Source organism: Felis catus, chromosome D3, assembly GCF_018350175.1.
Source record: "Felis catus isolate Fca126 chromosome D3, F.catus_Fca126_mat1.0, whole genome shotgun sequence".
NCBI classification, from domain to species: Eukaryota; Metazoa; Chordata; class Mammalia; order Carnivora; family Felidae; genus Felis; species Felis catus.
In genome coordinates this window covers 22846884-22864912 of record NC_058379.1, presented here as the reverse complement: position 1 = coordinate 22864912, position 18029 = coordinate 22846884, and the positions used below count along the sequence as shown (strand labels likewise).

At 39.3% G+C, this 18029-nt stretch overlaps 1 protein-coding gene across 14 annotated transcripts in view; it reads left to right on the top strand.

Annotated features, from left to right (window-relative positions):
• Positions 1 to 18029, top strand: part of MTMR3 (myotubularin related protein 3) — a 148888-nt gene that overhangs the window by 113088 nt on the left and 17771 nt on the right. For 13 of the 14 annotated variants that reach the window (XM_045041493.1, XM_045041496.1, XM_003994781.6 and 10 more), the window contains 6 exons: positions 444 to 610; positions 8895 to 8991; positions 11689 to 11802; positions 15917 to 16122; positions 16629 to 16760; positions 17860 to 17971. In XM_045041493.1, the coding sequence (XP_044897428.1) occupies positions 444 to 610; positions 8895 to 8991; positions 11689 to 11802; positions 15917 to 16122; positions 16629 to 16760; positions 17860 to 17971 (828 nt within the window). Of the gene's footprint in view, positions 1 to 443; positions 611 to 8068; positions 8207 to 8894; positions 8992 to 11688; positions 11803 to 15916; positions 16123 to 16628; positions 16761 to 17859; positions 17972 to 18029 lie in introns of those variants that run through there. The other variant, XM_045041497.1, reaches the window with a different exon arrangement.

Genomic DNA, 18029 nt, shown 5'->3' with positions numbered 1-18029 from the left:
TGGCCAAAGGTTGCGCTGTGATTTATTTTTGAGCTTGGCCTAATAGGTTATAACAACAAAATGAACATTCTCTAAACCTATTTCTTGACAACCATAAAGCTTTGGTGGAAGATACAGAAGAAGGAAACCTTACTCATGGGAGAGAAAACTGCCATTTTACTTTAATAATTACCATTAATCAATCTTAAGCATTTAATTAGTCTAAAAAATAAGTTTTCCACATGTCCATTTTTTTTTCCTTTTTGACATTTTGTACCATTGGCTAAAATTTGTTGGACCTGTAGTTATTACAAATGATAAACATGTGAAACATGACCTCTGATGCTTTTCTTGACCGTAGCTGTCACTGCACTGGGAGTTAGGTACTCTTGAGTTGTTGGCTTCCCTTATTGATATTGTCAGCTGTCTTCTAATTACATCCATATTTGTTTGGCTTTACAAAGGTGTCAGTTCTCAACCTTTGAGCAGTGTCAAGAGTGGCTTAAGAGACTAAACAATGCAATCCGACCACCTGCTAAAATAGAAGATCTCTTCTCATTTGCATACCATGCTTGGTGCATGGAGGTCTACGCCAGTGAAAAAGAACAACATGGAGACCTGTGCAGACCAGGTAGACCTTTCTAAAATGTAAAAATGGTGGTTCTATTATTGTTTGAGGTACCCTTAACATGAAATGGGACTCCTAAGCATTCATGTGTTGAATCAGTGTATATTTATGGAGCACCTAAGCATTTGTGCATCATTCTTCTAAGATAAATAGAACATGTTTCCTGCCTTTTAGCGGAAAGGAAGAACACATCACAATCTGCTGGGGCTAAAAAATATATATATATATATATATGTGTGTGTGTATACACACACACACACACACATACATACATACATACATACATACATACACACACAGTAAGGTTTAATGGGTGTTGTAAGAAGCCTAATGGAAGGGAGCCATGAATCATATGCACATTCCCAAATGTGAAGACTTCACGTTCATGGTGGCTTTTGAGGTAGAATAAGGGTTCATTGAAGGTAGAAGGGTTCATTGAGTAGAGAAAGAGGAAAAGTGTTGGAACAAGTAGCATGAACAAAGGTCCAGAAGTGTGTGACATTAGGGCTCAGAGTAATGGCATACAAAATGGCCTTTCACTATCTTCTTATTTTCTTTTTTTAAAAAGGTTTGTTTATTTATTTTGATGGGAGGTGGGCAGAGAGAGAGAGAGGCAGAAAGAATCCCAAGCAAGCTCTGTGCTCTCAGCACGGAGCCTGACATGGGGCTCGATTTCACAAAGTATGAGATCATGATGAGCCAAAATCAAGAGTTGGATGCTTAACCAATTGAGCCACCCAGGCATCCGTATCTTCTTGTTTTCAAGTCATATATTTTCCTATTGTTACCCCTTTCATCTCATAGATGAAACAGAGGTCCAGAGAGGCCGGGTGACTTCCTTCAGGACAAATACAGAAGCTGAGCCTGTGCTGGAGCCTAGGCCTTCTAATTTCACAGATCTTTGTCCTACTCTTTCTCACTCAGAAATGGCTTGGATCAAGTTCATGTTATTCCTTTGCATGTAGTTGTCTGTAAACTTTATGTTGCCATAAATGAACTTTGCTGGTCCAACACTCAATCTTTAGTGTGTCAAGCCTGGAAGCAAAGTCTTGGATTTCTAAACAGTGAAAAGTTGTGAGCCTCCTTCCAATAAAGTTTCCTCTTGGGACTTTTTTCTTTAAACCTCAGTTTTTAATCCTGAATTTTTGATCTTAACAGTTTTGCCCTGAGTCATTTTAAACATTTGAGGCTAATCTAGCTTTGCTTGCATTACTTTGTTTCCTGGCTCACTCACTGGTTGAAAATTTTGGTTCATAATTAAAATACAGCATAAGCATCATCTTATTTTTAAAGATGCTTTGATGTATACTTTTGTTTGACCCTTATGACCTCGTCAAACAGGCAGGATAGCCTGGTGTTTCTGTTTTGGGAGCCAAAGAAATGAGACTCAGAGGTAAAACCTGTTGCTAAGTCCCACCGTCAGTCAGTGACAGAGCTAGTACCTAAACCCAGTTCTCAGCGATTGAGAGTTGACTGGGGGAAAGTTCTGTGGATGTGGAGATGAAAAACTGGTACCTGCCCTCATGGAGCCTGAAGGAAAGCATCAGGAATCCAAGCTGCTTATGAGCCTGGTCGGGCCAGTGGAGCTCATAGTCAGCCATAAGAGTCCACACCATCCTTGGATATTGGAATGTCCTTAGACTGTCTCTCACTTCACTCCTTTATCCATTGCATCTTTTTCTTTTTCCTTCTTTATTGAGAAGCCATTGTATTTTTGTTGTTTTTGTTCTTTATGGCTTTTGTCAAGGTTTTTTTTCTTAAAGATAAAATTTACCTACAGGGAAATGCACAGATCTTACATGTATATTTGCTGAATTTTTAACCACTGTATCTTATCAAATTTTTACTCTCAGGGCACCTGGGTGGCTCAGTTGGTTAAGCGCCTAACTCTTGATTTTGGCTCAGGTCATGATCTCATGGTTGGGAGATTGAGCTCCATTGGGCTCTGCACTGGGTGTGGAGCCTGCTTAAGATTCTCTTTCCCTCTTTCCTGCTTGTGTTCCCTCCCTCCCTCCCTCCCTCCCTCCCTCCCTCCCTCCCTCCCTCCCTCCCTCTCTGTCTCTCAAAAAAATCTATTTTTTTAGTCTCTACCATTTCCTAGGATAGTGAAGTTAGTGAGTATATCTTGCTGCACATTATGTTATATAAGAACTTCAGTTGTTTAAGACTCCTAATTCTAAAGGGCATTTCCCTAGTTTTAGGTTGGTTAGTCAACAGGGCTTGTTTTATTCTCCTAATTTGTTTTCTCACAACTACAGACTGAAAATTCCTCATCTCTTTAGATGATTCTTTATTCCCTTGATAAAATTAGTTTCTTTTGGATTTGGGCCATCTCTTAGGGTATTGCTAAGATGTGCTACATCAGAATTTCACCCTTTTTTTTTTTTTTAATGTTTATTTATTTTGAGAGACAGCGAAGTGGCAGGGAGGGGCAGAGAGAGAAAGAGGGAGAAAGAGAATCCCAAGCAGTCGCTGTGCTGTTAACACAGGGCTGGACACGGGGCTCGATATTATGAACCACAAGATCATGACCTGAGCTGAAATTAAGAGTTGGACGCTTAACTGACTGAGCCACTCAGGCATCCCAGAGCTTCACTCTTTTTTTTTTTTTTTTTTAATTTTTTTTTTTCAACGTTTATTTATTTTTGGGACAGAGAGAGACAGAGCATGAACGGGGGAGGGGCAGAGAGAGAGGGAGACACAGAATCGGAAACAGGCTCCAGGCTCTGAGCCATCAGCCCAGAGCCTGATGCGGGGCTCGAACTCACGGACCGCGAGATGGTGACCTGGCTGAAGTCGGACGCTTAACCGACTGCGCCACCCAGGCGCCCCCAGAGCTTCACTCTTTTAATTATGGATTGCTTTGTCTTGAGCTGGGATGACTTGGGTCCCCAGACCCTTCCCTTTCTGATCTGGTATTCTTTGGCTACCAGAACATATAGATGTCTGTAGTGTCCTCTGTCTTTTAATGAGTTTTTGATGGATGGAGGTATTTGGGGGGTAAAGTACTGATTTAAGAACTAGGAAACCTGAATTCAAATACATATATTTTACCATTTAATTAAAAAAATATTGGGGAAGCCATTTATCTTCTCTGTACTTTAATTTGCTTTGTTCTTCAAACTGAGACATTCCTGTTCTTCCTGTCCAAGTTGATCAGGGTATCCTGCAGATCAGATCTGTTATTGCTGGAGAGTTCAGTAAATATTTGAGTGCTTCCTATGTGCCATACTTGTTAAAACATTTTGGAAACTGAATCTACAAGGTGATGCCATTGTAACTGATTGGTTGGAACTTACTCTGAGTGATGGTTGTATTTTGTTTCTTCGTAGTATATACAAATCCACACTAAGTTAACTTGCTGTCACAAGGAATCTTACTGTACTTGGTTTGAGTATGTGCATATGTATGGCTTTTTCCTTTTTATATAGTTTCACTATGGAGTACAGAGAGAAAACTCGCTCTTATGCAGAACACTGTGGTGGCATTTTTAAAGTCAGTCAACCTGGTTCTTCTGTCTCCACCCAATATTGTTGAGTTCAGTTGATGGTGGCTACAACATTACTCACCAAATATGAGCATACCAGACAACCACATTCTTCTAAGTCATCTTTAGGGTGAGACAGCACTTGAGATATTTCAAAGTAATGCCTTTGTATAATCTGTTCCAACACATGAGATCATAAGCATGGACTCTGAAGGGTTGAAGTTATTAGTTTATTTAGTCTTTTAGTAGTTAATAAGGCCTTTTATGGATTCTTCTCTGCCTAGCCTGTTAAGAGTAGAATGTGTCAGGGAGGAGGGAAATGGGAAAATTGCATCATTACCTTGTATTTATATAAATCTTAGTTTCTGACTGTTGAAGCTGTTATAGTTAAGCAAGCCACATTGTAGCCAAAGCTCTGAGTCTTAGTCAGCTTTGGAAGAAGTCTCAACATTGTTATTGGAAGTTTACCTGTGAAACTTGCAAAAGCCTTTGCAAAACTGTTGACTCCACTCTTAGACCCATTGCAGACTCTAAAAAAGGAATGGATTAAAAGCTTAAAGCTTCTCTCCCACATGCTCAGTTTTCTTTTCTTCATTGTAGCAGCCTTCTTGGTGATAGTTCTGTACTTGAGCATTAGGCAGGAGTCCTGACAGATGATTGGGCAATTCATTTGTTAGTTTAGTAGCATCAGGCCCACCTTTCTGACCTCTCTTCTGTGAAATGCCCATTAAGCATTTTGTTTAACCATGAACAGCATAGGACTCTGGGTCTTATACTGTTGTGCAGCTGCCTGTTTCCTATAAAGCAAAAGCCCCTGCCAGCAGAGTCTGTCTTACGTATTTGAATGCAGTCCAGTAAGCGTACATTTAGATGACTGTACTGGGACCTTTGTTCATAGAAAAGAATGATTCCTCCTATATTTGAAAATCTGGAAGGGCTGGTTCTCACCTTCCCTGACTCTGGTGCTATTCTTTTTCCCTTACATCCTGGGTAGAGGTCTGGCTCTTCTATCACAGGCCTTTAAGCTGTCTATAATTGTGGGCTCAAATACTCAGGATCACCCAGGGAGCTAGATTTTTTGGGGGGAAAATTTTTTAGACTGCCTCTTGACACTGGTTATGTTAGAGGGGCTCATTGCTTTAAAAAGGTTTTCATTCCCACTAAAATAAGAATTGCTGGACTGTTTGCATTTGTTGTACAAGAAATAACTAAATATTAAAAAAGGGCACATTTCATTTGAGATTGGGGGAGGGCAGACAGGAGAGTTGAAATGGAAATATAAAGCAAAACAAAAAACTTATAACCAGGGGCAGCTGGGTGGCTTGGTCCGTTAAGCGTCCGACTCTTGGTTTCAGCTCAGCTCATGATCTCATGGGTCATGGGATTAAGCCTCACACTGGGCTCTGCACTGACAGTGAGGACCCTGCTTGGAATTCTCTCTCTCCCTCTCTCTTTGCCCTTCCCCCTACTCGTGTGCACTTGCTCTCTCAAGATGAATACACATTAAAAAAAAAAAAAAAAAAAGATTCTCTTTCTCTCTCTGCCCCTCTCCCCCATGTGCGCCGTCTCTCCTCAAAAAAGAACAAGAAACTTACAACCGTAATATTTAAAATGGATTATAGTATATCTAGTATTGTGGAAACATGAGAATTCTTAGAAATTCTTAAGAGAAATCAGCAAAGAGATGTGCTTGGCATTCATTTTTCTGGCTGAATAAACATAAGGGAACTTCTAACAATTTGGCAAAAGCCAGTTGAATTACTCATGTATTTAAGGTCTCCTATATTAAAAAAATACTTATATATATTTTTAATGTTAGAGAGCATGAGCAGGGGAGGGGCAGAGAGAGGGGGGGGAGAGAGAGAGAGACACAGAATCTGAAGCAGGCTTGAGACTCTGAGCTGTCAGCACAGAGACTGATGCGGGGCTTGAACCTATGAACCATGAGATCCTGACCTGAGCCGAAGTTGGACACTTAACCGACTGTGAGCCACCAAGGCATCCCATTGCTAGATTTTTTTTTTAAAGCATTACTTTTCAGACTGTTAGTTGTTATGCACTTGTGGGTCATGAAATCAAAGTTTTAAGAAATGAGATACAAAATGAAACACTTAGGATAGAAAATACCAAAATGAGTCACACATAGTAATGGTAGGTACAGTTTTGTGAAACTCTTAAAAATAAACATGTTATATTGGATTATGATATAAAACATAATTCAATTGTGATGGTCATTTTCAAAGTTAGGAAGTTAGTGCTTTAGAGGATACAAAGGTAATTAAAAGTCTTTTTTCTCAAGGAACTTGAATAACAAATGCTTTATGCTTGCTAGGCAGTATATATTTCTTTGTCACTCAGAACTTCATGCTCCTGATGATGGTTGTAAGCTTTTCTTTGGGCAACAGTTCTGTGTGATAAATTACCAGTGGTGGTGATGCTGGTGGTGATTTTGCCAGTGATTATTTTAAAGTATCTATGTGCTTACACTAAGATGGAGGTACTAATGTTAACAATCATTAAAGTACTTTTAACCTTTTGCAAAGACTTGGAGCTGTACGGAGGTGGGAAAAATCTCATTAATGAATGAACTTGGAAATTGTTACAGTTTTACAGTTTTTAGATTGGGATTATAAGTGAAAGACTGTCTAATATTCTTGATGGTCACTATTCCTTGCAATTTGTAGACAGATGGCACCCCAATTTGGATAGCTTTTTTCCTATTTCAAAGCCCACATCATTTCTAAAATTTTTCCAGAATGGGATGCATTCAGCTGATTATTTCTTCCTGCATCTCTGCACCTCATCTTTTTATAGCTCTCCTTCAGGAAACGTATAATACCTAATTTAAACTCAAGAAAAGCAGTTTAAATAGGAAGTAGTTTTATAGAATTGTCCTTCATTCAAGTAATTGGTGTTTGCTGTTCTGAAGCTCCACTCCCAGGGAGAGCAAAGCTTTATACTTTGATCACCAAAGCAATCTGCTTTGTGCTTTTGTTATTGTTGTTTCTCCCAGCCCCCACCAGCATTTACTTTACTACCTATAACACTACATATTAGAGATACTGCTTAATCGTTTTTTGTTTGTTTTACTGCCCTAGGACTCTGTGTGTTTTCAAGGAAGAAGGTTATTTCAGATTTAATGACTTTTATGTTAGGTTCATTTCTGCCTTTGTAGCTCACTGTCTTTAGGAAGAGAAAGCCAGTTTCATTAGGGCAAAATGTGGGCAGGTTATACTTGTTTGGGTGAATGTTCTTATAGGTGGTCAGCACTTTAGTTAGTAGTATGGTGTTTCCTGAGATTCCTAGGTACTGGGAGTTATTATAGTTTTGTGATCTCTAAAATTCTATAATCTATAAGCCTCTGAAAATAAAAAGATTTTTCTTATCTTATTTGGTGGCTTGACCTGGTCTGAGCTGAAATGAAGCTTGACTTATCTCATTTAGTGTGAATTATCCATGCATTTCACTGTAGAAATATTAATGTTTGATTAGTAGATCCTGTTGAGAGAGTGTTAACCTAATACTATATTATGTGCACTATCTTAAACTCCAGAAAACCTAAGTTTTGAGATCTGGCCCTTAGTCTTTCTGATGAGTTGTAGATCTATATTACTATTCTTGATGAACTTGGTATTATTTTTTATGTATACTGTGAGTGTGGACCTAGGAAAGTAGCCAGTGTAGTGACAAGGACTGGGTTTTGGGACCAGACAGACTTGCCATAATAACCTCTCTCAGTCTCAGTTTTATCCTGTGTAAAATGAACTCAGTGATAACCACTCAGAGTAGGTAGTAGTGATTAGATGAGATAACCTAATTCTTAAAAAAAAATAATAATAAAATAAAATAAAATAAAATTTTAATGTTTATTTTGAGAGAGACAGAGCACGAACAGAGGAGGGGAAGAGAGAGACACAGAATCTGAAGCAGGCTCCAGGCTCTGAGCGGTCAGCACAGAGCCCGATGTGGGGCTCAAACCCACCTGACCTGCAAGATCGTGACCTGAGGTGAAGTCTGACACCTAACCGACTGAGCCACCCAGGTGCCCTGAGATAACCTGATTCTTGATCAAAATTTGAAGATGTGGAAACAGCCTAAGCATTTGTCAATAGGTGAATGGATAAAGAAGATGTGGTATATGTGTGTAATATTCCATACACAGGGATAATGGGCCATTAAAAAAAAGAAAGAAAATTTGGCATTTGTGACATCATGGAGGAACCTAGAAGTTATTATGCTAAGTGAAATAAAACAGAGATAGACAAATACCATATGATTTCACTTATATGTGGGATCTAAAAAACCAATGAACAAACGAAAAAACAGATACAGACTCATAAATACCGAGAACAAACTGGTGGTTGCCAGAGGGGAGGTGTGTAGGGGATGGGCAAAATAGGTGAAGGGGATTAAGAGGTATAAACTTCCACTAGCAGAATAGGGTTCAGTCAGTAATACTATAATAACTTTGTATGGTAAAAGATGGTACCTGTACTTACGGTGAGCATTTCATAATGTACGTAGTTGTTGAAGCACTATGTCTTACACTTGAAACTAATGTAAATTGTATGTTAGCTATACTTCAATTAAAAAATTTAATTTCCTCATTCCTTTGTATATAGCCTTGTCCTGGCAGGGAATTTGTAAACTAAAACTAAATATATTTAAAACTAAAACTGTAGTTTTAAACTAAAACTAATATATATTTTCTTTATATAATAACTAGCAGGGTAGCTATGCTTTTATTCTACCTGTTTTGCAAAATGATATTCATTTCTTTCTGCTGTCCTTGGCCCCTAGGGGAGCATGTAACGTCAAGATTTAAAAACGAAGTGGAGCGGATGGGTTTTGATATGAACAACGCCTGGAGGATTTCCAATATCAATGAGAAGTATAAGTGAGTTGTATGGGACCCTGTGGACTGTGTTTCATAGCCAGTGCCTTTGCAGATACCCCAATTCTCATGTGGCAGAACATGTGAACTTAGACATTTTCTTTCAATAGAGATTTATTACATCTCACTGCAGGGTCTTCAGAGTACTTCTTGAGCCTTCTGTTCCCATTGCTCTCACTGGAGTAGAAAAGTGATCCTTAATAGGATTCTAGCTGGAAACTTCTTTTCCATCCCCTACAGGCCTCTGTTCTTCCTGGTGCATGCATTTCCTGGGCAGTATTGTGTTCACGGGTAGGCCAGCAGTTTCCATTGTTCTCATCACCAATTGACCTCACTTTGGAGATAGAATCAGTGATCTCACAAGCGGTGATAAAACACTCAGCAGGGAATTTTTATGACAAATTTTACTCCAGATTCTATGAAATAGACGTTAAGTACTATTCTTTCTAACTTCATAGCTTTGATCATTTAATCATTAAATATTAATATAATCATTAAATATTTCCCATTACCTGTTTCCTTAAAAGGTGTAAGTACTTTGGTGTGGGGGAGGGCAGTTAACTACTATGATTTTGGTGATCCAGATTTCTATAAAACAAGATTGTTCAAGAGATTTAAATTAATATTCTTAGGATTCCCTCTAGCAGTTGGAGGCATTAATCATTCCGTTTTTTGAGTTGTCTCAAATCATGATGGCTATTTTCCTGGTCTGTTTGTGGGTACCCATCAGAGCATTTCATTTTTAATTGGAAAAACTACAGATAATTACTGTATGTAGCTCTTAACATGGACCTTGCCTAAGGAATTAAGAACCTTGGGGTGTTATGAAAAAAATGGGAGCTTTAGGTCTGTCGTACCTTTGCCTGGTCTCCATCACAAGATAAAGCAGAGAATGGAGGTGGAGACTGGAGGAGAGGCCTCAGAGAGCCTGAGACTACAAAGCCTACACAGGCTTTGCTCATGTGTAACTCACATTTCCTATGCTGGAAACTGCTTATTTACATGTGAACAGCTAGTGTTTGCTAAAGAGGTGACTACTAGATAGTGTCATACTTCTAGGACAAGGAATACAATGATCAGAATATTGGGTGAAGTCAGAAAACTGAATTAAGCTAAGCTTGTTGGGAAAAAAATGAGTTCAAAAGCCAGTTGGTTTTCAAAATCCCTATTCAGTGTTGGTTTTAAAAATCAACTTTTGTCTTTGAGTCCACTGTTTCTACCTCAGAACCAGTCTTTAGGACATTGAAAAGTTCTTCCTACTACAAAGAAGGAGAGCTAAATTTACTCTTAAGTTTTAAACAAGACAAAAGAAATAAGACAAAAGAACAAAACTCATGGTTAGCACATTAACTATGGTCACCGTGTCCTGGTTGTTTTTAGGAGTTTATGGGAAAGTGTTAAGTTTGTAGAGCTACTCCTGGTCATAGATATTCTGTTGGTTTAGTGACTTTTAAATTCCTGATATTTAATCTTCTGGAAATTGAGAACAAGATGGAGGAGATATTTAGTGCAGAATAATCAAAACTCCCAATTCTTGGGGCGCCTGGGTGGTGCAGTCGGTTAAGCGTCCGACTTCAGCCACATCACGATCTCGCGGTCCGTGAGTTCGAGCCCCGCGTCGGGCTCTGGGCTGATGGCTCAGAGCCTGGAGCCTGTTTCTGATTCTGTGTCTCCCTCTCTCTCTGTCCCTCCCCCTCCCCCGTTCATGCTCTGTCTCTCTCTGTCCCAAAAATAAATAAACATTGAAAAAAAAAATTTTAAAACTCCCAATTCTTAAGCTACTTTGTGTTCTCTGCCTTTTCCCTTAATGCATAAGGCTAGGGCAGGGGAGTGGTGGTGCAGGAGAAGGGGGAATTTGTATATTTTAGGATTTGGATTAAAAGTCCTCTTGCCTTTACTATTGAAAAGGAATATTGAAATACCCATAGAGGGACATTGTCCTGTAAGTGAAATACCTATCAGGAATAACTGCTTTTTAGGACACCAGCTTGACTAGCATGAAGCTACTGGCTGCTTCTTAATGAAAACAGAGCTTTTTCCCCCTGAGGATAATTCTGCAGTATGTTTTATAGAAATTGTGATGAACAGCTCATTCACATTACTAACTTGGATCAGTGGGGCTGTGATTATGTATGCAGGTGGCCTGTCCTGTGGTACTGTTTCTGCATACCCATGTCTGCCCCTGTTACCTATAATTAGGACACATCAAAGAATACATTAATAATCCTATAAGGTCTCTGGAAACTTGAAGTTGTGGGCTCTTGTCCTTCTTCACATGTTTCTCTTTGATAGAAGCCTGAAAGAGTGAGAGTCTGGTAGAGGTGATAGACTTTCCTTCTGTAGTTAGATTGGGCATTTACTTTGTATAGTTAGAAATTATCTATGTGTTTTTTTAAACAACAGAAAGTTACAGTGGAGTAACTGTCAACTCCCCTTATATATTACTGATGTTAAGATCAACAGATTCTCAAAGGCAGCAGGAGGTAGAACAGGCCATGGTAGTGTCACATGATATATACATAAGTAAACACTCAAGGCAACTGATTCTGCTGAATAGGCCAAGACTCAAGTAAAGCTCCTTATTTTTCAACTGGCTGTGGGGTAGCTTAATCAACATCCTTAACTGTGGTTCACCTAGTGTTTCTCCTTCTTTCTCTCTGTCTTCTTCTCCCACTCCCTCTTTCTCACCTTTCTCATTAGGCTATGTGGTAGCTATCCACAGGAGCTCATAGTGCCTGCCTGGATCACTGATAAAGAACTAGAGAGTGTAGCAAGCTTCAGGTCCTGGAAGCGCATCCCTGCTGTCGTCTACAGGTAAGTAAGCCTGGCCAGGCCCATCTTGGTCTGGTGTTACTCTCCACTGCATGAGGTGTGCTGCCTCTGCTGTTGCTAACCTGGGAAGGGAGACAAGGGTTCAGAGAACTTTCCAGGCAGTTCTGTGCTACCTTATTGTAAAATCCACTCTTACAGTGACACACCAGTGTTTACTGCATCCAGCACACTCGCTGATGGTTTATTTGATAAGAAAATTTTAATAGAAAAGTGGCTTGTCTTGCTATTTTAAATATACTTCTGACATTCTATGGAAGATAATATGCTTAATATTCAGCATTTAGCTTCAGATGTTGGCCTTTGGATTGAGAGAGATGAGTTCCAGAAAGTGAGAATTGGGAGTATAGAATTGAGTCATTTGCGATAGTCTTTGTGGTTGAAACTTCAACACATGAAAGAGTTCTGCTTTAAGAGGGAGCATTTGAAGAAGAAGGCTAGGGCTTTGCCAGGTAGAAGATCTCAGAGATGAAAGGCTTGAGAGCCAAGGGAGCAAGTCTAGAAGGGGGATGGTAGTGTGAACGAGCAGAGGTTTTGGAGTTCAGGTCTTTTCACTAATACTCCTTGCTAAGGCACTTAAAATAAATTGCCTAACTGGCCTCAGCCTGTTCCTAATTAGTAAAGTGGGAGTGATGTTCTTACTTTACAGGTATCCTGTGCCTCCTAAATGAATCTGTATATACTGGGCTTCTCTCAGCAGAGTAGGTTGTATTCCTGGGGGTTGCTTTTATGATTCATTGAGGAGCTCACTTCTCAAGGACTCATGTTAAGATTTTAAGAAAGCATTCCCTCTTATTTTGAAACTGTTTCACATGTCATCTCTTTGTAATATTTACATTCTCTATTTCATTTTCCCAGTTTGCAGACTTTTCGGGCTTTCCTTGAATTTGGGCCAAACCAGTGGGGCTTAGTTAGAGACTCTTTCATGCCAGGAGGCATGCCATTGAAATATTGAGTTTGTATAGGAAGGGATTTATCTCCTTGTGGAATTTTCACTGAGGTAACCAGCTTGTTCATGTAGTCCACTGATGGCAGATTATGATGGCCATCCTGAATAGAGATGAAGAAGTATTTGTTTCTGGCCCAGTAGAATCTGTTAAATTTTCAATCTCAATTTTCATCACTGTTGTTTTCAAACACCCCTAGAAAAATAGGTCACCAAATTTACCTATCACTCAAGTGGCAGGGATGACACAGGAATTACAGAGCAGGGAGAGCTGAAAGGATTTGCATCTTATCAGTGATGGGCCCAGCTCAAATAGGGAAAGCAGCCAGCTGCTGCTCTGTGGCCAACAGCTGTGTTAGATCAGCAGCCCTGGCATTTGTAGGGTTTGTTGACTTTGAGAATGAGGGCGAAGAACTGTCACCGGGCTTTAGGTGAATTGTTGGTAGAGAGGCCTGTAAGTGAGAATTAAAGAAAAACTTTTTAGAATAAACATGGGAAACCTTTCTTCCCTTCTAAAATTTATTCTAGAGGGCACAAACCATAGGGTTTTTTCCCAATCCTTTCTAGAGACCATAGAGTATATATAAATGAAACTTTTATTTCCAGTTTCTCTGAGAAAATCTCTCAAAGGATTACAAATGACAGTTCCTTAGTATAGTTACATAAAATCAGGCTTCTAGGAACTAGCCTCTGTTTTGGAAAATGTGTCTTGTATCTCTGAGCCCCTAACTGGGTTGTTAAATTATTGGGGAGCTTTGTCAGGGGTATGTTGAAGAATGTTCTGGAGATACTCTTCCACTCTCTGCTTTGCCAGCCCAGGTGGCAAGATACTTCCGAAACCAGCATACGTTTATGGAATTTAGTTGTCTATAGACTGCAGTAATGATTCCTGAGGTTGCTAGCAGCAGTTACCTGACAGCACCACGCTGAACCAGCGCCTGATTTGTGTTTTTTCCCCACTGTGATGAGAGAGTGTTTAATTGGATTGATCACTGAAGACAGAGATGGTGCAAAGGACATCCATCTGTAGTGCAAATCACAGTTCCCCTCTTCGTGCAGAGTGGTTATTAGAAATTTCTAGTCATTTAGAGAGCTTGCCCAACACTAACTTAGGGATAGTTTAAATATGTACGTGTTTCTATATAAAATTGAAGCCTCTGTGTTCAGTAGGGGACTCATCCATTTGGATATCTTAATTTTTATACTTTTTCCTGATTTTTTGTTAAAATGGTAGAAATATTCTTTAGTGATTTTTAGCTGTATTGCTTTAGTTCTTGATCATGTGGTCTGAAGCATTTTAGAAGACTGCAGAAAACTGCTTAGTGCAACAGCTCAGTTGCAGTCTAGCTGTAAAGTACCATTACCCTTAAAACCCAAGGTCCAAGCTGAAGAGTGCCATCTTGTGTTCCTCTTGGGCACTGTTGGGAAGCATTGCAGAGAAAGAGGATGCTCGGAAAGGCCCTGCCAGCCTCTTTTGTGAAGGTTTGGCATCAGTCGGCTCAGTTGTTATCAGTGCCTATTATATATACTAGTTGGTATTTTAGGGATTAGTGAGGTTCTATTTCCAGTTGGGCTCCTTTCAGCAGGTGAGCCGGTTGAGCATATTGGCAATATACAAGTTGTTTCCTTGTCTCTCTCTGTGAGGGAGGATCTAAAAACTACAAGCAAACTGATGGTTCCAATGGAATTTGGTCATTGCCAAATTTAATTGGCTGTTCATGAGCTTTAGGATTAATAACAAAAATCTTTCTTACATTGTTCCTTGAAGATGTAACATAGATTCAATAGTATGTTTTATTTACATCCATCTGTATGTTAAATATGTGTTATGTGTGTGCATGCATGTGTATGTGTTTAGATTTTAATGGGAGGTAAGAAATTGATAGTTCCCCCCAGGATATAGGATTGGGGGACATTTAATTTTTTTGCTTACTAACTTCTTACTCTTCTTAGTTTTCTAATCAAAGGATTACTTTTATAACTTTTTGAAAACCACTTTAAGATTGTCACAGTTCACCCTTTTAATGCGTTCAGTTTGATTTTTTTTTTTTTTGCGTATTCACAGAGTTGTGCAACCATCACTACAGTCAGTTTTAGTACACCTTTACCACCTCAGAAAGAAGCTCCAGATCCATTAGTAGTCACTCTTTATTCCCTCCCTCCCCAAGCCCCCTACCCCAGGTTGCTAGTAATCTACTTTGCCACTATAGATTTGCCTATTCTGGACACTTCTAATAAACAGAATCATACCATATGTGAACTTTTGTGACTAACTTCTTTCACTTAGCATAACGTACTCCAGGTTCATCCATGGTATAGCATTTATTGGAACTTTGTACCTTTTGATTGCCAAATCTTTTATAACTTTTTAATTGCTAAAATCACCTAAATTCCTAACGAGGAAAATATTGGGTTTTAATAGCATCTTGAAGTAGACTTTTGAGTAAGATTTCTGGTCTTAACTTCTTAAGAAAGAATCTGTTGGAGTATAGCTCATTGAGCTATCTGCCTATAATAAGAGCAGTTTGTGAGTCATGAAATCTCAGGGGATTTTGTAGTAGTCCACTGTGGGTCAGGTAAGTGTTTGAGTCCCAAAGGTGGGATCTTGTTTTGAAAAGAATCTCCAAAGCCAACCATAAGTGCACAGTTGCTGCAGTGGGGCCCTCAGAAGTTGGTGTGAAAACAAATTTTCCTGTTTCAGCATCTGTTATGCCAGGATTTTCAGGGGCAGTATTAAAAAGGAGAGATTAGTGTTTCATTATTGAGTAGCAGAATTAGTGTAGTATTTGTAGATTATTTCTTACCTGATTTTCCAAAAATAAATTTTAAGAGTCAAACATTTACTTTATGCATATTAATTTGTTTTTTTCTAAGAGAACACGTTTATCATTTTGTTGGTAACTCTACAAAGGTTTCTAAAATAGTACAGTATTTGAAGAAGATCCAGATAGGTTTTGTTGTTTGTTCCTGTTGCTATAGAAGATTTCTGCCCTTAGATGACTTGAAGCTAACTTTACATCACTTTCACTTACCTGTATTCAAGCTCTTCATTAATGCATTTAAAATCTACTACCTTACTTTTTGTGTGAGCACAGAGCATCTGAATGGGACCACTGAGATGGGTATAGTTGTTGTATCTTGTTGCTTGTGCAGGCACCAGAGCAATGGAGCTGTCATTGCCCGCTGTGGACAGCCGGAGGTCAGCTGGTGGGGCTGGCGAAATGCTGATGATGAGCATCTGGTGCAGTCAGTAGCCAAAGCTTGTGCCTCTGATTCCCGATCAAGTGGCAGCAGGCTGTCAACTAGGAACAGTTCTCGAGACTTTCCAAATGCAGGAGACCTTTCCGATGTGGAGTTTGGTAAGATGCTCCCTAGACCAGTGGCAGCAATTTTTATAGTGTCTTGTGAGAACTTTTTCTTGAAATGGCCTTCTCCTTGTAAGACATAGAATCTGTTTCATAGGAGAGAGCAGGCAAAGCTTTAATTGATAGGATTATTTGAGGAGTCACACATCTTGACAAAGAACCAGAAGACTCTTTAAGACTTGGCTTACTAGGACTAGAGTGTTGGTTGTCTTTCTTGTCACTGTGACAAGAATGGAGTATATACGCGATAGGGGACCTGGAGTGTCTCCAGACCATAGCAGGAGACACCAGCCTTCATTAAAGGAGTACACATGTAGAAATGAGATAAAGGAGGTTATAGGAAGAAGTCCTGTGTATCAAGCGTTCTTGTTAGGTGGGTTTCACTTAATTGAGGTTTTGTTTGTTCTGTTATTATAAAAGGTGTTTTTGGTTCTTATTTTGCACAATTCTGTGAGAGATGGGTTCATTCAGTTTTTCATCCCCACTCCTGATGTTCCTAGATTCTTCTCTGTCCAATGCTTCGGGAGCAGAAAGTTTAGCCATCCAACCGCAGAAGCTTTTGATCTTGGATGCACGCTCCTATGCAGCAGCGGTGGCAAACCGAGCCAAAGGAGGAGGCTGTGAATGCCCAGGTGAGGTGTATAGTGCTCTGTCCCATAACACTCTGTTCTTGTGAGCTCAGCTCATGCCCAGTTGGGTCTTAGTTCTCATTTTGAAATGAATGGCAAACCGTGTTCCTCAGCTGTCTTGAGAGAGCCAGAACTGTTTGGATTCTTAACGCTGTAGTTTCTTTTCAGGGAAGAAACAGAGGATGAGGTGCATTGAAACCAAATAATCGGTTATTTTCCCAACCTTTAAGTGATTAAAAATAAATAAATAAATAAATAAATAAATAAATAAATAAATGTGTGTGTGTGTGTGTATATATATATATATATATATATATATATATATATATATATATATATATATATATATATATATAAGTCCTCCCCTGTAGTAAATAAGGCCTGTTCATGCTTGCAAGTTGCTTCTTTAAGTGGCTCAATTTCTCAGCCTTCTGAAAGCTTTTTGTTGCCTTTGACAGTGGGTTTACTCATTACTGACCTCACAGGAAACTCCCATATGGCTTCTACATAGAAAACCTGAGGTGGGAATTGAAGCAACAAATACTGAATTCTAGCAAAGCACCTCTGTCCTGACCTGTAGCATCCCTACTATTTGAATGCTGGCTTTCTCCAAGAAGGAATCCCTTTAGTGCCAGATGTGTGCTGATGGAGCAAGTAGTGGCACCAAGCTCCTTATTCAGATGTGATTTAAACTGGAAGTTAAAAGCAGTTGACCCAAGGTGAAATGTGAATGCATAAAATGCATTGTTCTGCCAGCTTCTTTTCAAAGAAATTCCAGAGCTACAAGTTAGAAATGGCCCCAGAAGTAAACCTGGGGTCAGATGGAAGGATGTAGATCTTTAAAAAAAAAAAAAAAGAAAGAAAGAAAAAAAGCTTGTTTTATGTCCATATCTTCACAAATCTTCCTTTTTGCAAAAACAGCTAAAATTCAAGCACCGTTTCCTCTCATTAAGGACTGGACTAATAGGCATCAAAACATTTCAGTTTCATTAGTCAGCAGCTATAGTGGGTTTGTTTTATAGCCAGTTTGCTGCTTTTAAATTTGGCCATGTGGGCTTTAAATTTAACATATTTTTGTTCTTTTTATTGTTATTCTCTGCAGAGTATTACCCGAACTGTGAAGTAGTGTTTATGGGGATGGCAAATATTCATTCAATCCGGAGGAGTTTTCAGTCTCTGCGGCTGCTGTGCACACAGATGCCTGATCCGGGAAAGTAAGACCTTGGCCTTAGCTTTAATTTTGTGTTGCTTTTTTCAAAAAGTGAGTTTAGA